This window comes from Natator depressus, chromosome 17 (genome assembly GCF_965152275.1).
Source record: "Natator depressus isolate rNatDep1 chromosome 17, rNatDep2.hap1, whole genome shotgun sequence".
NCBI lineage: Eukaryota > Metazoa > Chordata > Testudines > Cheloniidae > Natator > Natator depressus.
The window spans coordinates 598133-622601 of NC_134250.1; the positions used below are offsets into that span (position 1 = coordinate 598133).

General features: G+C 56.4%; 2 protein-coding genes across 3 annotated transcripts; one reads left to right on the plus strand and one right to left on the minus strand.

The window, feature by feature from the left end:
* Positions 1-655: 655 nt before the first annotated feature.
* ABHD15 (abhydrolase domain containing 15) lies at positions 656-5447 on the minus strand. Its single transcript, XM_074974933.1, has 3 exons — positions 5028-5447; positions 2217-2569; positions 656-1190 (listed from the first exon to the last, which is right to left on the minus strand). The coding sequence occupies exons 1-3, from the start codon at positions 5445-5447 to the stop codon at positions 671-673; spliced, it is 1293 nt and encodes a 430-aa protein (XP_074831034.1). The 3' UTR covers positions 656-670.
* A 4866-nt stretch (positions 5448-10313) lies between these two features.
* WDR81 (WD repeat domain 81) lies at positions 10314-23972 on the plus strand. Of its 2 annotated transcripts, XM_074974998.1 has the most exons (11): positions 10314-10371; positions 11167-14765; positions 15158-15265; positions 15500-15690; positions 17614-17804; positions 18149-18314; positions 18449-18614; positions 18982-19674; positions 20264-20409; positions 20648-20827; positions 21927-23972. In XM_074974998.1, the coding sequence occupies exons 2-11, from the start codon at positions 11204-11206 to the stop codon at positions 22251-22253; spliced, it is 5730 nt and encodes a 1909-aa protein (XP_074831099.1). In that variant the 5' UTR covers positions 10314-10371; positions 11167-11203; the 3' UTR covers positions 22254-23972. The 2 variants fall into 2 exon arrangements, with proteins under 2 accessions (XP_074831099.1, XP_074831100.1); XM_074974999.1 differs by lacking the exon at positions 21927-23972 and having other exon boundaries at positions 20264-20546; positions 20648-20812.
* The last annotated feature ends 497 nt before the right edge of the window (positions 23973-24469 follow it).

A 24469-nucleotide genomic window follows, 5' to 3' on the forward strand; every position in this document is an offset into this window, starting at 1 on the left:
GAGATACGCTCACTGCAGCAGGGCCTGTGTCTTCGTATGTCTTCCATGAAGCACCCAGCATAAATTCGGGTGCTACAAAATAAATAAGAATCATTCATCCCTCTCTGTTCCGTTGCAGCATAGCACCTGGCTGGGCCCCAATCTTCTAGCACTGGGACATCACAGTGCCTGGCAACCATCAGCAAAGGCACAGAAACGCATCACATTATCACAACCAGGAGCCACTGGCACTGGGACACAAACACCACTTCTGACAGGGCAGCACCTGAGATGCTGACACCCAGCCAGGACGCAGCACCTCTGTCACGCTGCAGTTATCATCTAACATGATCCGGTTGTTCACTGAAGTACTGTGTTCTTGTTCAGAGCCGTCCCTTCGGGGTGACCGCTCCGGGCCCTGTGCTTTCGGGGGGCCCCAGGCCGGTGCGATTGGCCAGGGTGGTCAGTCCTCGAAGAGACGAATCCATCTCTTTCGCCCTGGGTCCTGCACCCCACTAGGGATGGCCCTGTTCTTGTTACAAAGAGTCACAGTCCCAGGAGCGGGGCCGGGGGGGTATGGCACAACCCAGCTGTCTGGGCTGCTGAGACACCATCCAGGTGCAGCTGATGAGACAGAGCTCTCGGGAAAGGTCAGCAGAACGTCCTCCAGATGCCGTGTGAAGAGCAGCGGTCAGTGGGTGTAGGAGCGCTGCCAGCTGTAAATGTCAGGCGTATTGTGGGGGCAGCACGACTCCTGCCTGCAGCCACTTCTGCCCTGGGTGACCTTCAGCACTGGCCTGGCCCCTCTCTTCTTGGCCTGGCCCTTCGGTTTGTCCTCTGTGAGGAGGAAATCCACAGTGGAGTGGAAGAATTCCAGCAGCACCTCATGGCTCCAGAAGGCACCACCCAGGCTATCCTTGAAGAAGCCGCAGTGTCCGCCTCCCTGGGTGAGCACTAGGAAGAAGTAGGGGTTTGTCTCAAACAGCTCAAAGGGCAGAGTGTCCCTGGGGGCCCCACACATGGGGTCATCCTGACTGCAGATGCACAGCACTGGTACTGCCACCTCGTCTACGTCCCGCAGGGGGTTGTTCCTCTCCCAGTACAAGTCCCAGGTCTGGGCCTGGCAGAACAAGACCTCCTCCAGCTCCCTCAGTGACTGGCCCCCAAAGAAACGATCCAGGGGAAGAACCTCCCCTAGCACCGTGGCAAACCTGGGGGAGACAGACACTGGTAAGAGCCCAAGCAGGAGAATGAGGAGGGGGGACAGCTCCCTGTGCTGGGGGAGGTTCATTGATTGAGCATGGGGCAGCTCACCATGTCTCTATCTGGGATAGAAAAGGCCACCTCCCCCAGGGCTCTTGTGCTGAGAAGCATTCTCACTAACCAGGACTGCTCCAGCTACACCCTAGGGCAGAGGTGGGCAAACTATGGCCCGTGGGATCATCCTGCCCATCCCCTGAGCTCCTGGCCAGGAAGCTAGTCCCTGGCCCCTCCCCTGCTGTCCCCTCTCCCCCACAGCCTCAGTGCAGCGCCAGGCTCCTGGCCCGCCGCTCCTGCTGGGCAGTGCAGGCGGCGTTGCTGGCTCCGGCCAGGCAGTGGGGCTGTGGGCTCCTCTGAGCGGTATGGTAAGGGGGCGGGGGGATTGGATAAGGGGCAGGCAATTCCGGTGGGCAGTCAGGGGATGGGAAACGGGGGGGGGAAGAGGGTTGGATAGGCATGGGAGTCCCGGGGGGGCCTGTCTGTGGGCGGGGGTGTGGATAGAGGTCAGGTCAGTCAGGGCCCGGGACAGGGAGCGAGGCGGTTGGATAGGGGGTGGGGTCCGGGTGGGATGGTTAGGGGCAAGGGCCCTGGGAGTGGGCAGTCAGGGACTAGGAGCAGGGGCGGTTGGATGGGTCAGAGGTTCTGAGGGGGGCAGTCAGGGGGCAGGAAGTGGAAGAGGGTGGCCAGGCCATTTGGGGAGGCGCAGCCTTCCCTACCCGACCCTCCATAGAGTTTCACAATGCCGATGTGGCCCTCAGGCCAAAGGATCACCAGCTCAGTCCCCTATCTGCTGATCCCACAGGATCTCCCGTGGGTCCATGGGACAAGGGCAAAAGCCACTGGGATCCCTCAGTGCACTGCAAAGCTGCACTCATGGCATGGTGGAGCTGGGAGGCTGTGGTTCATTGCTTCAGACACGGCAGGGCCAGGCCATTGCTACACGCTGTCCATCTCAGCCCCAGAGATGAGTCACTCACCGGCTAAGCCACACCTTCTGGGACATGAGCAAGAGTTGCTGCCATAGCCAGGGGCACCCAGCTTCAAACCATCCCCGAGGGTCAAAGATGGGGGAGATGCAGCCAGCAGCTGTCAGGTGGCTAGAGGAACCACATTCTCCCAGGTAGGAGAACAGGAGCCCTGCCCCAGTGCTCTCCCCCACTGCAAACAGCAGGGCCCCTGGGCACTGGGAGCGGATGTACCGGACGGCTTCTCGCAGGTCAGCAGGATCCCCATACGGCTGCAGCGCGGTAGTGCTTAGGGGGCAGCCGTTCTGGCCGCGGCGGTTAAAGACAACAGGATGGTAGCCATGAAGGAGTGCCACGTGACATAGCTAGACCAGACAACGGGAGTCACTGTGAGTGCCCTGGGAACAACAGGGAAGGACAGCCTGTCTGCTCTGAGGGCCCCACCCCCGGGCTGCTCTACCAGCTGGTGGGTTAGGGCAGAGCCATCCCTTGGGTAGGACGGATCGGGGTGGCCCCATGCTTTGGGGGCCCCGTGGGCCGGTGCGATTGGCCAGCGTGGTCAGTCCTGGAAGAGACAAATCCGTCACTTCTGCCCTGCCCCCCCGTCCCCAGGGATGGCCCTGGGTTAGGGACTCAGACATCAGGAGAAACCTGTGATCACACCTGGAATCCAGGTCAGGATTCTTCCCTGTGGCCATTATCTACGTCTTTATGAATGACCCAGGTGATGGGTCTTAGAAGCCTGTTCCTCTGCTCAGTGCCATGGTATCACTGCCTGGAATGTTTCCCTCATTCTTCCTTTCCTCAGTGTCCTGATCCCCGGCCATGCGGCCTTGGTCCCTGTCTCCTGGCCTCGGGCGCCACATTCAGGCCGAGGTTTGCAGACATGCTCACTAATGTGGGCATCCAACCAGAGACACCTGGGCTGATTCCCAGTGTGCTGAGGACCCACCGTCCCACTGAAGTCAGTGGGAGCCGCAGGCTCTCAAGGGGGCTGGTCAGAAGCTGAGGCACCCAAATGAGCGAGCACGTTGAGCACTTGGTGCCTTTAATCTCTGCGTCAGCCCCTCCATCCCCAACTCAGTCGTGTGCCCATCTCTGGCCTGCTCCCACTGGGATAAATCCATCTATTAATTGGGTGAAGCCAACAGTACCAGGGGAGTCACTCACAGCCCCTGCCCTGCTGCAGGACAGCCCCAAACAGCACTGACCATTCAGCTTTCTATCGCACCGTCCACTCACTTCTAAGTCCATGAGCCGTACCCCTCACCCTCATAGAAGATCAGGGTTGAAAGGGACCTCAGGAGGTCATCTAGTCCAACCCCCTGCTCAAAGCAGGGCCAACCCCAACTAAATCATCCCAGTGGGGGCTTTGTCAAGCCAGGCCTTAAAAACCTCTAAGAAAGGAGATTGCACCACCTCCCTAGGTAACCCGTTCCAGTGCTTCACCACCCTCCTAGTGAATAAGTTTTTTCTAATATCCTCCCTGGTCTCTCCCTGCAAGAGGGAGATTTCTGCCCCAGATGGTCAGGTGGGTTGGCTGCATTTTCCATGTGCAATGGCATTTTGTTATTTTCTGCCCTTGCTTCCCATCTCCCTAGCTCCCTTTGTTTGCAACTCCTCCCAATTCAGCATCATTGGAAAATTTAACTGGCATCTTCTTTACCCCTTTCCAGATGGGCACTGCATAGGGGAGGGTTCAAATAATAGGAATGATTAATGAAGCTGTTAAAGAAGATCAGCACTAGGTGGTGTGCAGTGGGCAAGAGCATCGAGAGGCGTCATATGGACCCAGCACATGTGCCGTGCTGCAGTCGGGGTCCTGTGGCACTAGGTGTGGGAGCCAATGACGGGACAACCTGGACTCAGTTGCACCGAACAGCAAAGGGAGTACAAGCTTTTCTGAGCCCGAGACCGGAGTTAGCTGGGGAGCTCTCTGGCTGGTATTGACTGTGTTGTTCTAACTGCACTCACAGGCTGTGGGCTGGCCCTAGTGAGGTGGCGCTAAGGCCATTTCTGGTAAGGTGAAGAGAGGTTTAAAGATGCCCAGAAGGACCTACGTCTCCCAGCCCAGTCCAAGAGAATCCACTGTCTTCTCTGTAGATTCAGCTTGTCAGCTGTTGCAGCAGAGCCGAAGGGCAAATGGGGTCAGTGGGGTTGTGGGAGGACGGGGGATAAACCTCAGCACTAAATCCACTGTTAGCAGCGACTGCTAGGGGACCACTTTGGTGCTGGGCAAGGAACACACTGCTGGGGTTTATACACAGCCTTGGATAGAGAGCCTCTGCCCCGGGCGTCAGGCAGCTGGGAGACAGACTGGAGCTCCATGCAGCTGCCTGATGGGAACAGCCTGTTCTCCCTGGTGTGGGTGTGGGCGTGGGTGTGGGCAGGGGTTGTGCAGCAATTCCCTAAGTACAGTATACCCTTCCAAATCCTGTGTGACCCCCTATGTTCTCCAGCCAGGCACAGCACTCACCCCCACTCAGCCCCAACCCAAATAGGCCACAGTGCTTCCAAACCCTCCAAACAGCCCACTTCTGCCCTGAGTCCCACCTCCCCACAAACACACACATTGTTCTGCCCCTCAAGGGTAGGGATTGGCTCCATCTCTGCGTCCTGTCGCTGTCTGTCTAAGGAAATTCTCTGAGCTGTAGCTGAAGGGGTCGGGATCATGGTCCCCTTTTCTACAAAGGGGAAAACTGAGGCGCAGGGAGGGGAAGTGACTGGCCCAAGGTTACCCAGTAAGTCAGTGGCAGAACCGGGATTGCAGTTCCTAGTGCCCAGCCCCGTTGCCTGTCACTGCCAGTCCCTCCCCCTCATTACCTTGCTGATGTTGCGGGTGACCTTCCCGAAGGAGTTGGGGACAAGCAGCAGGACAGGTGTGCTGCAGATGGTGGATGTCTGCCTCCTCTTCTGCTGTGCTGGCCCCACTGCCCAGTCCAGTGCCACCAGCCCCTCATCGCTCAGCTGCAGATAGGTCCTTACAAAATGCACCCTGCTATCCAGGGGCCCCATCATGCTGGCCAAGGTCTGCAGGGAGGGGAGAGCCCTCCATGGCCAGCTGGCTTCGCATAGGCTTTTCAAGGCCTGGCACTGGCTCTCCAGGTAGGCAGCCAGCGCAGAGGGCTTGCAGACCAGCTGGGCCCCAGAGCTGCTGGGAACTTTTGCTTTCCGAACCCAAACCCGGACACACAGGAAGATGAGCAGTAGGAGGAAGCCCAGCACCCCCGCCCATGGCAGCATGGCCAGGACAGAGCCTTCTTGGATCACAGGTCCCTGCTCCTCTATGGGCTGTGTGGAGCTGAATCACACACAGCCCTAGGGAGAGGAAGGAGCTGAGCCCAGGGGGCTGCGCTATCCAGACTTCCTCAGCAGACTTCCCTCCAGAGAGGACAGGTTTCTAGCATGGCAAACTTCAATCTTCTGCTCTGGTAGTGAGAGAGAGCGGGGGTGGCTGGGGCGTGTGAAGCAGCAGCCTGGAGGAGGAGCTGCAGCAGTTTCCGTGTAGGTCCCAGACGCAGAGAGAGAGAACCACAGAGACCAGAGATTGTCCATTAAAGACTAACCCTTTGGGGGGGGGGGGGCCTGGGGTTGGGGTGTGTGTGAGGGATGCTGTGGGGAGAAAGGCTTCACTCGGCTGCTGGGGCAGGCAGCACCTTACCACTCTGCACCTACCCCCTCCGGGCACAGGAGTGAGAACAACCCCAGTCCTAGGAGAGCGGGCACAGCAAAAGGGAAACCTGGGGAAGACAGAGCCCAGGACACCCAAAGCAAAGGGCAATGGCTCCTCTCAGCAGCAGGTTCAGCAGCTCATGAGCAAATACAGAAGAGAAAAGGAGTTAACATTTCCCGTCCCTTATTCTCAGGCTCTGGCCCTCAGAAGCAGCATTTCAAATGCTCCAACCCAGGGTTGGACGTCCAGGGCAGATGCATGGGCAAGAAGCAGGAGAGTTAATTGGGCAGCGCTTTCCAGCCCACTCAGCAGAGCAGCTGAAATCCCCAGCTGCACTCACGGAGAACAGCTTCCCACCTCCCTCTAGGAGCACGGCCAGCCACACCCACCATGCAGCTCACCCCTTAGCACTCACAAACCACGACACAGGAAGCATGACATCTGATGACTAGACTGCTGGTGGCACAAGCCCCACTGCCATTCCTTGCAGCAGCAACCTGGGCTCTCTGCAGAGCTGGGCCACATGGAAGCCAGGAGAATGGTCTGTTTCTCCAGCAACAGCTGCCAGATCTTGGCCATCTGAGCTATGCTGGCTAAGGAACCCTGACTGCCTCGTCTAGATCTCAGACCAGTCCTGGCTGTAGCTGTGCTGAGACCAGACAAGTCTAGTCGGGGGACAGGGCACCAGAGCAGCAAGAAGCAGTGTCTAACCCCACCTCCTCCAGGGCATTTGGGTGCCTCTCACACACACATAACCCCTGCTGACATTCCACAGGGGAACCCATCCGGCCACACCTCCAATGCATGTGATAGTCCAGCCAAAAAGCAAACCTAGGCTGGCTCCCAAGGATAAAGCCCTGGCTCCAAACCCCTTCACCCACAAGGCAAAGACCTTACTCCAAAGATCTTACCAATCACCCATGTCTTGGAGGCCTCCCAGTCAGGATCCAGGCCAGGCCACAGCCCAGAGATGGCTTTGGTAGCGCTCACAGATTAGTCTCGGTTTGGTGTGAGAAACAGTGTGTGAGTGTGAGTGCGGTAAAGCAGGCACACCCGAGACTGGGCTAAGGGTGCATGTGGGTCACTGGCCTTTTCTGATCCGGGCGGGCTTAACGCTCCCTTAACCTCGTTTTCTATGGAACATGAATGAACAGCACCTGCAGTGATGCTAGCAGGGATACAACAACCAGAACGATTGATCTCTTGTTCCAGGTCATAAGCTGATCACAGGAAGGGGTCAGGCAGAAACGTGTCCCTAAGGGACAGCACTGCAGGTGCATTAGGTCTTCTCCAGTGCATCCTGCACTGGCCACCATATAAGGCGGACCGATGCCCAAAGGGCAGGCCATCCCACACCTCTTCCTGAAGATGCCAATTGCCCTGGGGGGGTCTCTATCAGTACATGGGCTTCCCCTGAATGATGCACCAGGTGATTTACAGCCTGTTTTGTCCCTTGTTTCTTCATTGACCTTCCTGCTGCCTTGAGGGTTGTTTCATCCCCGCAAATAATGACTCAACAGAAGTTGCACAAGTCCCTGAATCAACATTAGTGAGAACAGGTGCGGCCAGAGCAGGAACTTGTAGCCACAGCACCAGATGCAGCTGAGCAGGTACCACTAGGAGGCTGTGGGGCAAGGAAAGGAAAATCGCATCCCAAACCCCCAGGCCTGGGAAAGGAGGCGTGACTGGAACTGAAGGACACAGACAGGGCTGCAGGCTCAGCACCAGGAACTTAGCCCTTCACAAATGAAAAGTCTCCTTATTAAAAGTAATCCACATCATGCAGTGTCTGACACTCCCCCACAGAGGGCCCTGCCTCCTCTGGGAGCCATCTGGGCTAATGGATGCTGCCTGTTTACCCTGGACTCTTTCCTTGCACTGAAACAAAAACCCACTTACCCACGAAAGCTGGCATGGGCAAGCGAATGGGAAGCTGTGATGGTTGCAGGACCCTGAACAAGGAGCTCACAGGATGTGCTGGTGGCGCAGGGAGTGGATTCGTGACACTGTTGCTCCCAACTTCTGCTTTCTCTCTTCCTCTGGGCCACGAGGCAGAGCCCAGCGCAGCTGCCACTCCGCTTTGGGTGCCTCTGTCCCAGGTCCCACAGTCAGCTCACAGGATTCCTAAAGTCCCTAATTCAGGTGAGAGAAAATAAGCCATTGCTTTTCTATGGAACTGACTCTGTTTGTGAAAAGGGCTCTGTGCACACGGCATGGCACATGACTGTGCCACACGCAAGCAGCCTAGCTGAAAGCATGGCACTGCAGCTGTAGGAGTGTGTCACACTGCCCTGCACTGCGTGTGCAAATGACTGTGCATCAGTCTGTCTGCCATATGCTAAACCTTCCAACAGCTGAAACTAATAAAAACCCCTCTGCCTTTCATCAGAGGGTCTGGAAGTGCTAAGAGCCAGATGGGATTCCTTCCTGGCCGTGCTCAGTGTCCAGCTGGCATTAATTTGCCCCCAAATTAAAAGTTTAGAAAACCCTGTAGTGGGGAGGGTCTAGGGAAAGGACAGAATATGGAGAACACGAATGGGTCAGTAGCCTTTATTTGGGTGGGGGGAGAAAGGCATGTGCTAGATGTCCCAGGCTGAAAATTACTAATGAGGTGCATAGAGAGCTCAGGACTGAAACTGCAAGGCCAGGTTGCAAGTCAGCAGCGCCAGGCCGAGCTGCGTGGGCGCTGTCTGGCTGTTTACCCTGATCACACTGCACCATCTCACCTCCCCACTTCCTTGCTGTGGATGGAGGAGCGGGCCATGTAGTTCTGTGTTGCTTTCGTTTCTGTAGTGACTTGACCACTTCCGGCCCTGTGTGGCTCTCAGCCATGCAACCCCATGGGCCCTGCACTAGAGCACCAATCTGCACAGCAGCGTCTCTCTGTACAGCATCATCCTAATACCTGTCCTTGCTGCGGCTTCTCTCTTTCCCAGGCCAGGCTGGGGAATAAAAAGATTCTGTCCAAGGTGACGAAGGCCAGACATGCAGGGAATTGCCGTGGGGACCTATCCAGCAGCCCTATGGTGATGGCCTCAGAAGCTGGAGGATACCATAAGAACGTCCATACTTGCTCATACCAAAGGTCCATCAAGCCCAGTATCCTGTTCTCTGACAGTGGCCAATGACAGGTGCCCCAACGGGAATGAACAGACAGGTTATCATAAAGTGATTCATGCCCTGTCACCCACTCCCAGCTTCTGCTAGACAGAGGCTAGGGACACCACTCCTGCCCATCCTAGCTAATAGCCATTGATGGACCTATCTTCCATGAATTTATCTAGCTCCCTTTTGAACCTTGTTATAGTATTGGCAAGGAGTTCCAGAGGTTGACAGTGCGTTGCTTGAAAAAATACTTTCTTGTGTTTGTTTTAAACCTGCTACCTATTAATTTCATTTGGTGGCCCCTTGTTCTTGTGTTATGAGATGGAGTAAATAACACTTCCTTATTTACTTTCTCTATACCGCTCAAGATTTTATAGACCTCCATCATATCCCCCCTTAGTCGCCTCTTTTCCAAGCTGAAAAGTCCCAGTCTTCTTAATCTCTCCTCATATGGCAGCCGTTCTATACCCCTCATCATTTTTGTTGCCCTTTTCTGAACCTTTTTCAATTCCAATATATCTTTTTTGAGATGGGGCGACCACATCCGCACACAGTATTCAAGGTGTGGGCGTACCATGGATTTATATGGAGGCAGTATGATACTTTCTGAATCTTCCTTGATGATTCCCAACACTCTGTTCGTTTGGACGGCCGCCGCACATTGCGTGGATGTTTTCAGAGAACTCTCCACAGTGACTCGAAATCTCTTTCTTGAGTGGTAACCGCTCATTTAGACCCCATCACTGTATACGTATAGTCGGGATGATGTTTTCCAATGTGCATTACTTTGCATTTATCAGCACTGAATTTCACCTGCCATTTTGTGGGCCCTAGGTAGGCCGCTCACCTAGCTTTCAGCGGCTGGCCCTCTTCCGGGGGAGGGCTCTCCCTGTCCCGCGTAAGAGCGGCGAACAGGGCGCTGCAGAGCACCGGGCTGGCTGCGGGCCCACGTGGGAGCTACCGGAACAGCCGCTACTGGGGCTGCGTCCTGGGCACCCCGTGGGCCAGCGGCGGGCGCGGGGCGGGCGCGGGGAGCCCCGGGGAGCCCTCGGCGGAAGGGAAAGGCCTGGCACCGCCCGCGATCTCAGGTCGGGGCTCCGCTCAGGCCCGGAGCAGGGGTCGGGGGACAGTCACCCGCCGCGAGAACCTGCCCGGGAGCCAGGCCCCGCGCGGGCCGGAGGGAGCCGCGGCCGGCCCCGCCCCGGGGCCCCGCCAGGCCCGGCTCAGGCCGCGCCCGGCGCCTCCCCACGTGGAGCTTGTTTCCCGGGGAAGCGCCGCACGTGACCGGCATCAGCTGATCCAACATGGCCGGGGCCCGGGCCGCCCCCGCCCGCCGGGGCTAAGGGCTGGGGCCGGCGCCCGCCCGGGGACCCCGCGCCGCGGCCGCAGGTACGGGCCGGCCCGGGCCGGGGCCGGGGCCGGGGGCGGAGACGGGGCCGCTGCGGGGCCCGGCTCCCCCTCGCCCCGCCGCAGTCCCCTGGGCGGGCGGGTGGAGCGCAGTCCCCGTCCCCCTTCCCGGGGCCCGGCCCGGCTCCGCCCGCAGCGGGGGGCGCGGGGCTGGCCAGGCTCCAGGGGCCGGGCGAGCTGCATTGACAGCTCCCCGCCCGGGGGGGCCCCGGCTCTGGGGGGGGGGCCGCCCGGGGGGGCCCCGGCTCTGGGGGGGGGCCCCGGCTCTGGGGGGGGGCCCGGCTCTGGGGGGGGGGCCGCCCGGGGGGGCCCCGGCTCTGGGGGGGGGCCCGGCTGGCCCGTGTGCTGCCCTTGCCCAGATTTAATGGCGCTGCCACCGCTCTCCTGAGCGCAGCCTGGCCAGCCCTGTGGCGCCTGGCAGAGCGCTAAGGCACCCGCCTCAGGCGACCCCCGTTCAGGAGCGAGTCTTGAGCCCCTAGGTCTGTCTACACTGCGGGGGGGAGTGAGCTTCCCAGCCCGGGCAGACAGACCCGCACTAGCAAGGCTTGAACTAGTGGGCTAAAGGCAGAGGCTGGACTAGCCACCAGAACGCGGGGCCTCTGGACTCTCTGTTTCCAGCAGTGCTAGCCCCAGCCCTTAGCGTGGGTCTGTCTGCCGGGGCTGGGAGGAGTGTAGATACCCTATGGCTGAGGAGAGTCCTCGAGCCCCATGTGCATGGGTGGAATCGCAGCCCCCAAGCTGCCTGTCTCATTTAAAGTGTGTCTGTTTCCCGCACAGACCGCTGAGCTGTGGAACGCGCCGGTGCCAGACCAGCATGGAGTGTCTCCTCAGGAGAGTGGAAAAAGACCTGAATATTGACCACAGGCAGCTCGCTGCTGCTGCTGAGGGGACCCATCTCATTGCCTTTGTCCCAGTGAAGTGGCTAGTGAGCCTGAAGGAGCGCAGGGTGCTGCCCAGCCTGTGCCCCCGGCCCGAGGGGCTGAGCGAGGTGGAGGTGAGGACTTTCCTTCAGCACTCTGTGCAGAAGCTGCCTGTTGGCTGGACGAGAGTGGAAATCCATGGTCTGAGGAAAGAGAGGCTGGCTTATCCGCTGACTCTACACCACAGTGCGCAGGACGATCGGAACGGGGGCGTGGAAACACTCCATGGGTTCATGCAGAACGTTGCCTCCCAGAATTATAGAAACTTGTGGCACAGAGCTCACCGCCTGTATGTGCAGCCGTCCTGTCATGCTCACGTGCCGCCCACGATGCAGGCCCTGGACATCCTCAGAATGGCTCTTCAGAAGATCTACGGCTGCCTTTTTCTCCAGGTGGGCAGGAGTGTCCAATATGCCTCTCCAGCCAAAGAAGGTTCTATAGCCACAAAGGGGACATCCTCCTGCCCAAACGTCCTCCGAGCAGAAGCTCTTCTGGAGTCAGCTAACATGCTGTACATCATCTACCCGTATGTGCAGTATTGCTTGCATGACATTGTGACCTTCAGCCCTGCGAAGCTCACCAACAGCCATGCCAAGGTCCTTTTCATCCTCTTCCATGTCCTGCAGGCTATGAGGGCCTGTCACCAAGCAGGGCTGGCGTGTGGCCCCTTCTCCCTTCGCGATGTGGCAGTTGATGAGAAGCTGTGCAGCAGGCTCAGAATTAACCTCCGTGAGTATGAGAAACCGAAGGAGGAAGAGAGGGATCTGAGAGCTGATGAAGAGCAAAGGGCTGAGAAAAGCAGGGCTGTGGAATGGGCTGGGAAGGAGGCTAGGTGCACAGCTTGCCAGGAGGAGCTCAGGGGCCTTGTGCTGGATTGGGTGCATGGGCGAGTCAGTAACTTCCACTACCTTATGCAACTGAACCGCCTGTCTGGACGGAGAATGGGAGACCCCAACTACCACCCGGTTCTCCCCTGGGTGGTGGATTTCACCACCAAAAATGGCAAGTTTAGAGACCTAAGAAAATCCAAGTTCCGCCTCAATAAAGGAGACAAGCAGTTGGACTTCACCTACGAGATGACCAAGCAGGCATTTGCGGCCGGAGGATCAAGTGGAGAACAGCTCCATGTGCCCCACCATATCTCCGACGTGCTCTCGGACATCACCTACTACGTCTACACTGCCCGGAGGACACCCAAGGCTGTGCTCTGTTGTCATGTGAGATCGCAGTGGGAGCCAAATGAATATCCAGCCAGCATGGAGCGCATGCAGAGCTGGACTCCAGATGAGTGTATCCCTGAGTTCTACACAGACCCCACCATCTTTAAATCCATTCATTCTGACATGCCTGACCTGGATGTGCCATCCTGGTGCAGCTCCTGTGAGGAGTTCATTGAAGTCCATCGCATGCTGCTGGAGAGCAGGGAAGTCTCTCAGGATCTCCACCACTGGATTGACCTCACTTTTGGCTACAAGCTGCTGGGGAAGGATGCTGTCAAGGAGAAAAACGTCTGCCTCCATCTGGTGGACAACCATACCCATCTGACCAGCTATGGAGTGGTGCAGCTCTTTGACCAGCCACATCCCAGACGCATGGTGGGACTTGCATACATACCCGCTGAAGCGCCAGTCATTGCTCGACCTCTCATCCAGAATGCCAGAGAGACAATAGTCCTAGAGGATGTCCAGGGTGAGATGGGTGATGGGGTCAATGGGCTGGTCTTGGAAGCCACTCCTTGTGAAACCAGCTGGTCTGGTGACAAATCCATCAGTGGTGAGGATGACTTGGAGCAAGGCACTGAAGCTCTGGATTCCATTCCTGCAGCTGGCAGAGCCGCCGACCAGCCCTGTCCCTGCATGCCTTCAGCTCAGCCCTCCAGCCTCCCTGCCTACCCTACAGAAGGCAAAACCTCAAATGTCCGGCCTAATCGAAGGAGTAAGCCTGGTGGTGTGGATCAAGCTGAAAGGGACAAGATGAAGATTACACTTCCTGAGGGTTTTAATCCTGTCCAGGCCCTGGAGGAGCTGGAAAAACTGGATAACTTCTTGGTTAAAGGCTTAAACAGTGAGATGGAGCTGATGGAGCAGCCACGGGTGGAGCCGCCGCTGGGCCTCTCAGATCTTTTCCAGAGAGACATGCAGGCACTGGGAGTTCTGATAGCTGAGATTGTGTTTGCGCCGAGGGTTCGCACCCTGAAGCCAGATGCATCCCTGCTGGAGCGGTTCCTGACCGTTCGGAATCTTTGCCGGTATCACCCGAAGGAGATCCCAGCCCCGCTCCAGCACATGCTGGATACTTTGTTGCAGCTGAACATGCCTCAGGGGAGACTTTTAAAGAACAAAGTGGCCAAGAACAGAGTCCAGCTTTTTGAGTACAAACCTGTTTCCCAGGGTCTCCCGCCACCCAGCCCCTCGCAGTTTCTTAGTCCTTTCAGCTCAGTTGTTCCCTTCCCTCCATATTTCCCGTCTCTGCACAAATTCATTTTCACCTACCAGTCAAAGAAAGTGGAGGATGAGAGTCAGGGCCGTGAGCTTGTTTTCCAGCTGTGGCAGCAGCTGGAGGGGATCCTCTGTGAAATCACTCCTGAAGGCCTGGAGATCCTGCTGCCCTTCATTTTATCTCTGATGTCGGGGGAGAACACTGCAGTCTATACAGCCTGGTACCTGTTTGAACCCATAGCAAAAGCTTTGGGCCCCAAGAATGCAAACAAGTACCTGCTCAAGCCCCTGATTGGTGCATATGAGAATCCCTGCTGCCTCCATGGCCGGTTTTACCTGTACACAGACTGCTTTGTGGCCCAGTTAATGGTGCGTCTGGGGCTGCAGTCCTTCCTCTCTAATCTGCTGGCTCATATCCTGCAGATCCTTGTTGGCGTTGAGAGCTCCCAGGAAGAAAGTAAGTCCCTTCTGGGAATGGCAGAAGATGAGGAGAGTGGAGGAGGCAGCCCAGTTTCCTGTGCATTTGCGGAAGAGATCAAAATGGATGTGGATCATGGTTCCCCGGCACTTGACCTTTTGGATTACACATCTGGAGTCAGCTTCCACGACCAGGTCTATCTGCCAGAGAACGAGGACTTCCAGAGTGGCCTCTATGTCAGCGAGTCCCTGCAGTCTCAGGAGCAGGAGCTGCTTAGCCTCGGGCGGCTGAGTGACAAAAGCAGCGCCAGTGAAGTGTCGTTGGGAGAGGACAGACCTGCAGATGGGGATTCCCAGAAGGACAAGAGTAGCTTGAAGTCTGTGGACAGCAGTCAGGACCTGAAGCAGAGTGAAGACTCTGAGGAGGAAGAAGAGGAGGTGGAGGAGGAGGAGGCCACAGTTGCTACAGAGCTTACCCTGTCAGTGGGCACTGGTCCTTCCATGGATGCTGCCCTGGCTGATGACCACAGTGAGCCAGAGGAGGGGGACGAGCAGGAGCTGCATGACCACTCTGAAGATAAAGAGCAGACAATTCTCCTGGGTAAGAGCTGCTATTAGATGTCCGTCTGTCCGAGGTGGTGAGTGACTGGTGCAGCAATGGGAGTGGGAGATGGGAAGCCAGGCCCATGCAGGAGGAGCTGGAACCAGTTCTGGACATGCTCCTGAATTCTCCAGGAAGGTGATCAGAGCAAATCTGAATCTATCAAATGGACACTTTAATAGGGTGGAAGATGGAGTCCTGATGTTGCCGCTTGGCTGATGCAGCTGGCAGGGTGCTTGACAGAAGCCCAAGCGATGCTGCAGGTCAGGAGTCAGCTATGTGGGGAGCTCTGGTGAGGACTGAGGCTCTAAGTATCCCATGGGCAGGGTCTGGGAAGCTTACAGAGTGGTAGAGTATTGCTCCTTCTCCTACTCTGTGCTCTTGTTTTGCAGACACAGCCTGTAAGATGGTGAGGTGGCTCTCGGCCAAACTGGGCCCTACTGTGACATCCCGTTACGTTGCAAGGAACCTGCTCCGTCTCCTCACATCCTGCTATATCGGTAATGGTGTTTCCACCTGCTTTAGAGGCCCTTTGAAGGGCTGCTCCTCTGACTGTGTCCTAAAGCAATCTGCTGTGAATGCTGCCCTCCCCGAGAAGGGGTGCAGACCCAACTGCATGGCATGCATGACTGGCTGGGGGGTGGACAGGACCCGCATGTGAGTCTTGGGATGAATGTGCCCTTTGCGATTCAGCACAGCGTGTGTCTCAGCTCACTGAGCTCTCTCTCTGGCAGGTCCTACCAGACAGCAGTTTGTACCAAGCAATGAGGAAAACAGTCCCCTGAATGCGGGAAACATCTACCAGAAGCGACCAGTGCTGGGGGACCAGGTGTCCAAGCCGGTCCTGGCCTGTCTCATGTATATGGCATACCTGTATGGAGAGCCTGTTCTGACTTATCAGTACCTGCCGTACATCAGCTACCTGGTTAGTGTCCCTTCTTTCTCCTTTACTTGTAGCTGTTCACGCATTGATGGAGCGAGAGCTGCATCAAATGTTGAGCTGCAGGCACACAGGAGGGATGATATACAACACAGGCCGCTGAGAGAGCTGCTAGTCTCCAGAGCACACGCATTAGCTGTGGTTAATCCTGGGCATTGTAAGCCGAGCAATGTCCTGCTGGGCTGCTGCTTGGCTGGGAGTTGGCAGGGAGAGCACTTTGCTGATGCAGCCAGAGCAGGAACTGCCTATTCCAGGAGTGAGTTCCCACTTTCTGCCCATGGGTGCAGTGGAGGGATTTCCTGTTTGGAAACCCTCGGTCTGCAGGAGCTCTTGGTGTAAGAGTTCTGCACTATATAGATATGGGACAGGCCCAGGAGGGATTGAAGGCATCTGCCTCTCAATTCCATACTGAAACATTAGCAAGATTTATGGGCTTCTTGGTTTGAAATTCTTAGTTGCTCCTGTTGATTATTTGGCAAAGTGTGCAGTAGAGGTGATCAAAAAATGGAACCCTGTTTAAAAAAAAAATCAACCTTGATTTTGTTTTGAGGTGTACAAAACAGACCCATTTTTATTCTCTTAAATAGTTGTTACTTTTCTACTTACAGACTCTTGCTACATGACGAATTTCAGTAACCATTTCCTTAGCATTTTTTGATTAAAAATTGTGGGTGGGGAATGGCACAACAGTTCATGGAACCCTTTGGCAATGCTGGTCAGATTTCTGTGGAAAAATTTTGTTTTTGGAAAAAATGCCATTTTTCAATAAAAACTTTGTGGAAACTTTCAAGCGGCTTTATCATGCAGGTGGTCAGCACAGGAGCCTGGGAGTCACTGAGTTAAGCCTCTTTCCCTACCAGCTCTCTGTGATCCATTTGCCCTGGAGGGGATTCTCAATGTCTGAAGTCAGCAGCTAGAGTTATGTTAGCAGCTGATTTGCTTTGGCCTCTTGTTTTATTCCAAATAGAGAGAGAGAGAGTGTGTGTGGGGGTGGGGGGCACACCATGTGCTGCCTTATTGTTGCGGAACAGTGTTTGGCAACCTGATGTCGGAGAGATGAAACTGGGGGGCACGCCCACCAACTGCTCCTGCAGGGGCTTGGCAGAAGGGTTTGTGCAAGACCTGTGCTGTATTGGGTTAAAAGATGGGAAGAAACGTAGCTTGTGATCGGAAGCTGCCACTGAGAATTGTTCCCATTTTCAGTGCAAACAGCTCTCTGCCCTGTGTCTTGGGTAAGAGCATGGGTTTGTAGGGCGGATAATCTAGAAAGGATGCCTTTGGTGTTACACTGAAAAGCTCTTTAATAATGCTAACTGTGGCCAGAGCTCTGCTGTAGCCAGTGCCCTTAAGGCAGGGAAAATGGTCACGTACGTTCCAAGCCTGACCTTTGAGGTTCTGGGCCTAGGCTGCTCTTCCAGCTCTGAAGCGCGCTGGGCTGGCCCCTCGGAATGTATCATTTGAATGTCACTGGCCCAGGAGTCCGGTTCCCAGGATGCTCTGCTAGCGTCCTGGCATGGCCTGGTGGTGCTGAGGCCTGTGTGCTCCGTTTCTCTTCCCCCACTCAGACTCCAGGCCTTAGTGTGTCCTGCAGGCAAACGCTGTCTGTGCCATGGAATTGAAGTGCTTTGTTCTCATCGCTCTCCCTCCTCCTGGCTTCTGGGTCTTTCCAGCAGGTGAGGGCTTTGGGCTCAGCCTCTCCCCTGCAGTCTGTTGGTCCCTGGTGGGGCTTGGTGCTTGAGCAATGGTTGGAAGCTCCTCTGGAGGCCGTGAGAGGTGCAAGCATGAATTCCTTGGGAACTGCTCCAGAATGTGGCTTGTCCGACCTGTGCAGGGAGGCTGGTAACCATGGAATGGGAGGTGGTAATGGAGAGAGCTTACGACTGCTTGACTCTTCTTTCTGCCCTCCAGGTTGCCCCTAGCAGTGGGGTTGGCTCTGGCCGACTAAACAGCAGGAAGGAGGCTGGGCTGCTGGCAGCTGTGACTCTGACCCAGAAGATAATCGTGTGCCTTTCAGATACCACCCTGATGGATATTCTCCCCAAGATCAGCCAGGAGGTCCTGCTCCCAGTACTGGGCTTCCTGACCTCACCTGCCATTGGGTGCGTGTAGAGAGCCATCACGCCCAGGGACCAATCAGCACCCACCAAACCCTGGCATTTCCTCTGCCTGGTGTGCATAAAACATGATGAGCAATCTAGCGGGTTGGGATAAAGCTCCCCTGGGCGGGGGTGGGTTCGGGACTATGGGGGCTCACGCTGCCCTTCTGCCCCATCCCCCCCGGTGGGCTCTCCTCGTGCCAGTACTCGGCATGCACACAGAGTTCATGTCTCTGGAGCTCTCTGACAGTCCTGTCTCTCCCCTGTGCTCCTGTAGGGCAAGAACCCTACGTGGGTGCACACTGTTGGTCTGCGGGGTGGGGTGGTGACTGATGTGTCCTCTTCAGGTTCCCTAGTGGTGCCCAGGCCCGCGCTGCCCTGTGTGTTAAGACCATCGGTTTAATTGCCTTGATCTGCCTGCGGATTGGGCAGGAGATGGTGCAGCAGCACTTGAGTGGCACCGTAGGAACCTTCTTCGGGGCTTTCTCGCTAGTGCAGGAACTGCAGGAGCAGGTTAGTGACCATCAGTGGCGTCTGTCTCCCTCTTCCCCGTGGGGCTGTGGGCACATGGACGTTGCAGCTCGTGGTGCCCAGGGAACGCGTGAGGGGCTGGTCTCACTGGAAATCATCTGTCTTCTCTTGTCCAGGGTCTGTCTTCAAAGTCATTGAGCCCTGGTGAGATGTCTGAGCTGGAGGTGCCCTTCTCAGATGGGAGAGTGCTGCGCCTGGACCCAGCTGTGCTAGCAGAGTTACAGAAGGTTTTTAGCCCAGAGATGGCCTACACCACCTATGTCCCCTTCTCTTGCCTGCTAGGTATGCTTCAGCTACCTTCTCTCCGCGGCTGGGGCCTCGTGCTAACAGTCCTTGCCCTGCACTCTGTGTTTATATGCCTGGCCTGGGGTCCAAGTGCAGCAACTGCTCTGTGCATGAGCCCTGAACCATAATGCAGCATTGATGGACAGGAATAAACCCTCAGGACATCATATGGGCCTTGCCCTGCCTGCAGGGGACGGAGATCTCCCTGCCCCTCTGACCAGGAAGGACATGTAGGTGACGGTACCTGGAGGGGGCCCTGGGCCAGCAGAATACTGGATGCTCTGCAAGCCTTGTGCTATTGCTGAGGGAGATGGGGAGGCCGGGGAGAGGTTCCTTCTTCCAGAGCTGTGCTCTGTACTTTCAGGTGATGTTATCCGGACGATTGTCCCTAACCACTTGCTGGTCGGGAGACTGGCCAACTTGTACCTGGAGAGCGTGAACCCAAAGAGCTTGGTCAGTCCGGAGCCAGCACCGAGCACAGCCTGCTTGGACCAGGATGCCCGAGGCAACGAGCCCAGTTCCAGTCACCATGAAGACAGTCACTCGGGCACCTTTGGGAGTGTGCTGGTGGGAAACCGCATTCAAGTCCCTGCAGACACACAGCACAAGGGTTCTGGCCCGCTCTGCTTCAGCCCCAGAGCTGATGGCTTTTGCCTCAGTTCTGCCAGCGAGGAGAATGTCCTGAAGCAGGATCTGCCCCGCAGTGCCCACATGCTATGTGGGAACTGGCTGGCTTACTGGCAGTACGAGATCGGAGTGAGCCAGCACGACCCCTGCTTCCACTTCCACCAGATCAAACTGCAGAGCTTCTTGGGGCACACAGGGGCCATCAAGTGTGTGGCACCACTCAGCTGTGAGGACTTCTTCCTGAGTGGCAGCAAAGACAAAACTGTCCGTCTCTGGCCCCTCTACAACTGTGGGGATGGCACCAGTGAGACGGAGCCACGGCTCACGTACGCTCAGCACAAGAAATCTGTCTTCTACGTGAGCCAGCTGGAGGCCCCGCAGCAGGTGGTGAGCTGCGATGGTACTGTCCATGTCTGGGACCAGTTCACAGGTGAGGGGGCGTGTGCTGATGCAGTGTTTGAAGAGAGGGGAAGCCGGGACAATGGTGAGAGGCTGAGCTGTACTCAGCAGGCTGTACACTTACTGAGAAGGACCAGGCTAAATCTGTACATCTGCACCTGTAGGAAACCCAGCCCTGTCCTCTTGATTTCAGGAGGAACAGCTGGCTGGGGCTTCTCTGCAGAGTAAGACAGAGTGATTCTGTTCTCCTCCTGCTCCTGGCAGAGTCTTACCTATAGGACAGAGGGGGTCCCTTGCTCTGAAGCAGCAAGTCTAGTCTGCCTCTAGAGGCAGGAGACTGGAGTAGAGGTGTCCTGTGTTGCTGGTCCCAGCTGATTTCCTGGTAGAGACTGTGCTCTGTTCCCTTCCTTCTCCCTCCCCGCCCTCCTGACACCATGGGTGTCCTTGCAGCAGTGCGTGATGAGTTGCACACAAGGACTGGAATTGCCTTTGGTTCCAGGAGCCATGGCCCAGCGTGCCCTGAGCGGTGACACCTATTGGGGCAGCTTTGCTGATCCTCCCCTGCTGCAGTGAGGTAGGCAGGCTGCGCTGGTGCACTCAGCCTGTTGTTCTTTTCAAAGGTAAACTTCTCCGGACCTTTGATGCACTGGACAGCAAAGTTCCCATCACTGCCGTGACCACCATGCCCTCTCCCCACAGCAGCATCTCTGTGGCCAGCTCAGACTCTGTGCTGCGCTTCATTGACCACAGGAAGCCAGGATTACAGGTACCGGGGTCTTTGCTATCTCTAGACATTGTGGGCCACCCTCTCCCTGATCTGTTCGACAGCTGCACCTACCTCCAAGGTTCTTACCAGGCCAGTCATTGCTACTCCCAGTCCATGCAGGATTGGGTACCCACAAGGTGAGGCTGGAGAGCTAGGCCTGGCATCCAGGCCCTCCCTGCATCCTCTCCTGTCACTCAGTACCTGGGGCTACTCCTGTCTGTACCTCTGTCTCCTGTAGCACGAGTTCCGCTTGGCCAGTGGAGTGAGCGCTGGGCTCATCCGCTGCTTGGCTGTCAGTCCCAGTGGGCGCAGCGTAATGGCTGGCTTCTCATCTGGATTCATTGTGCTGTTGGACACCAGGACTGGGCTCATCTTGAGGGGGTGGTCAGCCCATGAGGGAGACATCCTGCAGATAAAGGTGAGAGGCTGGAATAGGGCTTGGGCTGCTCCTGCATGTGGGGGACCACAGACGGCGCTAAAGGCTGAAAGTTGGCTGTGTGGGGCCTGCTGCGCGGATCCTGCTGAGCCTTGCGGCAGCAGAAAAACAGAGCTGAGGTGGGGTGTCCTGCTGCCAGTGGCTCCTGCAGCATTCAAAGGCAGTGGGTAGATGTGCCCATTTGTCATCTTCCCCCACTCCTTAGAAGTCTTTTAAACTCTTGGTTGACTTTTTTTTTATTTTAAGGCCACCTCTGTTGCCCCCTTGCCTGGGCTTTGCCTAGGGACTGCCAGTGACTTTTGGTGCATTAGATTCTTCCAGCTCATGTTCTGTCTGAGCCAGCAGATCCCTGGTCTCCTTGCTGATGAGCAGGCGTGGGCATTGTGAGGGGCAGGCCAGACACACAAGCTGGGGAGGAAGGGAGGGTGCAGCTCTCTCCCTGAGGCTAGCAGCCCCTCCCCGCTCAGGACCTCATTCTAATAAGTAACTCTTGTCCATATTTACCTGCCCTGAGGGAGCAGCGCTGGAGTTTTTGTGTCCTTGACCCAGTTCAGGTTAAACAAAGTTCACCTGCGTGGGCTGTTTACCCTCTCGCAGCAGCACCGCTAGCCAGAGTGCAGCGGCCCCAGCCCTTTGCTCTCCTCAGTGCAGCGTGTTGCACAGTCTCAGCTGGGCCCTCAGCTCGGCATCCCTGAGCGGGGTTGTGCTTTGGGGACCTAGGCTTGGGGAGGAGAGAGTCTGGCAGTGCTGCCCGCTCTGTAACAGTAACAGGCTGACAGAGGAAGGGGCAAGCCCCCAATGTGCAGGGAGAGGGCTGTCAGGTGAGGCAGAGATGCACGCTGTCGATAGTCCCTTGGGAGAGCGCCAATTGCCAGCCTGCACTCAGGAGTCTGAGATGGGAGGGTGTCTCGGGCTGACAAGTTCTTGCCAGCAGGAGATGCTGTAGGTGCCCTGGTGAGAGGAGCTCAGTGCTACTGTTTGCAGGGTCTGCTTCCTGTGATCTGGGGAGGGGAGAGTTGGGCTCTCAGGCTGGGGTGCTCTTAGCGCAAACACTGATTCACTGGCACGTTCTCTCCTGCAGGCTGCAGAGGGCAGTGTGCTAATCAGCTCATCTTCTGATCACGCTCTGACTGTCTGGAAGGAACTGGAGCAGAAGCCTTTGCATCAGTATAAATCTGCTTCCGACCCCATCCATGCCTTTGACCTCTACGGCAGTGAAGTGGTGACCGGCACCGTGGCCAACAAGATTGGCGTCTACTCCATGCTGGAGTCGTTGGCCTTACCTACCAGCACGACCAAGTTGAGCTCAGAGAACTTCCGGGGCACCCTGACCAGTCTGGCTGTGTTGCCCACGAAGTGTCATCTTCTCCTGGGTTCTGATAATGGTGTGATACGTCTCCTGGCATAGTGGCCGCCACGGCCTATCTGCCTGTGTCCTGTGCAGTCATTCCACGAGCTCTGGTAGTAGCACCTAAGGCCAGTATCTTGGCTCATGGGGAAAAGGGGGTGAGGTATTTCTCCGGGATACAAGATACAGGCGAAATGTACTTGTGAAGGAGTTCTCAATAAATCACCCCCAACCTCTGCCTGCATTCAAAAAAGCCATAATGGAGGAACCTCCACTGCTGCTGGGAGAAATCTGGGCATTGCAGGGCAGCATCACCCTCCTGCAAGAGGCCTGGAGCCTTCCACACCATGTGTGCCTGACTCCCCCTGGGACTGAGCTGCTCTCGAGAGAAAGGTGGACTCTGGGCGCTCTCCCGTCTCCCTCCAGCACAGGGGTGAGAGGCAGCCCTTGGTAAGAGGAACACAGCCACTGCCCTCCGTGGACTGCCCTCCACACTCCAGCCCAGAATTGGTGGAGCCAGCTGAGCCTGGGAACTGCCTGATATTGGGCATGCTCCCCTATGGGGCCTGTAGGGCACTGGGCTATTCGGTTGTCCTGGACGGTGAGGGCTGAAGGGACACAGATGGGTTTTTTTTCTCAGTTTGCTTTATAGTCTGCCGCAGTCCATTTAAAAACCCCACCCCAGCCATGGCATCAATCTGGGAACCTTTCCCAGCACCCACTGTGGCTTCTCACTGATTCTAGGGCAGTGGAGGGTAGCAGAGCCAGCCATTTACCCAAGGCATAACCACCACCTGCTGCCCACCATCTGTTTGGGGGTGGGAATGCACCTACAGATGGGTGGGGCAGCCCCAGCTGCCAGGGGAGGCAGGAACTAGACCTGTCTGGGAGGTTTCAGGCTCCCTGCCAGGCCCTCTGCCCCGAATCTCTGCATGCTCCTTGGGCAGGATGTATGTCTTTCCCTAGCTCCTGTCCCAGAAGAGGCAGATCCATATCCCCCATGGCTGGGGGGGGATTTCTTTTGCGTGCTCTGGAATGAGGCTGTGTTGGCTGCTCCTTTCAAAGGAGGGGCCCCATCTCTGCTGGGTGGATTCAGGCTTGGCGGTGAGGGTAGCTTGAGCCCCCCTTTGCTGTCGTACCTCACACTCTACCTTACAGGTTTAGGACAGCGCGGGGCAGGACCCAGCATGCCTTGAACCCACAAAGTGCTGCCCTCAGCCCCAGGTCTCCACCTCCTGCCAGAGACCGTGGCTAGAACAGCCCTCTCCAGGCAGCAGTGCTGGAGCTGTGCCCGAGGGGAAGAGGGCATTCCTTGGGCCCATCAGTGAGGGTAGCTGCCTGTCCATACCCCACGGCTTGGTTCTGCTGCAGGCTCCCTCTCGGTCCCTTGAGCTACTCTGAGCGTTTGCGGAATGGTGTGGAGGGGTTGGGGGGCCTAGCCTGAGATCAAGGCTTGGCCTGGTGGAGGGGAGGAGCCTGCAGTGCCTGGGCAACTCCTGCTGGCTCTGTGTGGAGCGTAGGGACTGTGGGGAGGGGCTGTCGTCCTGCCTAGGCTGGGAGTCCCTGGGCTGCCCACTGCTGGGGGGGTCTCTGCTTTCCGCTGCCCTGCGCTTGCAGACGGAGGGTGGAGGAGATGAGCACTTAGTCCCTTGCTATCCCTCCATTCAGGGGTGGGAGGGGAGCTCTGTCCCCTGTTGCCTATTAACCATTTGCAATAGATGTAAATATTTATTCTAATAAACCCTTTGAAAGAGACCAGGAGAGGAGCCTTTCTGTGTGTGGTGCAGGGGTGTGCGGTGTGGCGGTATGCGTGTGTTTTACTTATGGGAAAAGGATGATGGCCTCCTTACACACCCTTCTGTAATGTAGGAAAACACCTGCACAATCCTGGGGGACGTCAGTCTGAGTGACACATGCTGGTGTTCTCATGCTGCCAGGACTAAAACGTCCTTGGGACTTTCTAAACATTCCTAACGCAAAACCTGTTGCAGTCAACGTGGGGGAATTCTATATTAGACCTTGTCTTAACAGATAAAGAGGAACTGATCACAAAACTAAAACTTAATGGTAGCTTAGGTAGGAGTGATCATGACTTTATTCTCCTTGCACGTTATAAATGTGACAAACTCCAGACCAGTTATATATATTCTTGCTGCTTTAAGAGGGCCAATTTCACAAAGCTGAAAACAAGTATGAGCCAAATCACCTGCAAGGAAGAATTTAATCAGAAAAAAGTGAATGATGGTTGGGAATCATTTAAGAACCCCTTACTAGAT

Excerpts from the sequence above, each read along its gene's own strand:
- ABHD15 (XM_074974933.1), bottom strand. The coding sequence starts at position 5,447 with ATGCTGCCATGGGCGGGGGTGCTGGGCTTCCTCCTACTGCTCATCTTC. Across the intron at positions 2,570-5,027 it reads TCACCCGCAACATCAGCAAG|CTATGTCACGTGGCACTCCT; the intron begins GTAATGAGGGGG and ends TGTCTGGTCTAG. Across the intron at positions 1,191-2,216 it reads CAGAAGGTGTGGCTTAGCCG|GTTTGCCACGGTGCTAGGGG; the intron begins GTGAGTGACTCA and ends TGTCTCCCCCAG.
- WDR81 (XM_074974998.1), top strand. The coding sequence starts at position 11,204 with ATGGAGTGTCTCCTCAGGAGAGTGGAAAAAGACCTGAATATTGACCAC. Across the intron at positions 15,691-17,613 it reads TGCCGTACATCAGCTACCTG|GTTGCCCCTAGCAGTGGGGT; the intron begins GTTAGTGTCCCT and ends TCTGCCCTCCAG. Across the intron at positions 18,315-18,448 it reads TGCAGGAACTGCAGGAGCAG|GGTCTGTCTTCAAAGTCATT; the intron begins GTTAGTGACCAT and ends TCTCTTGTCCAG.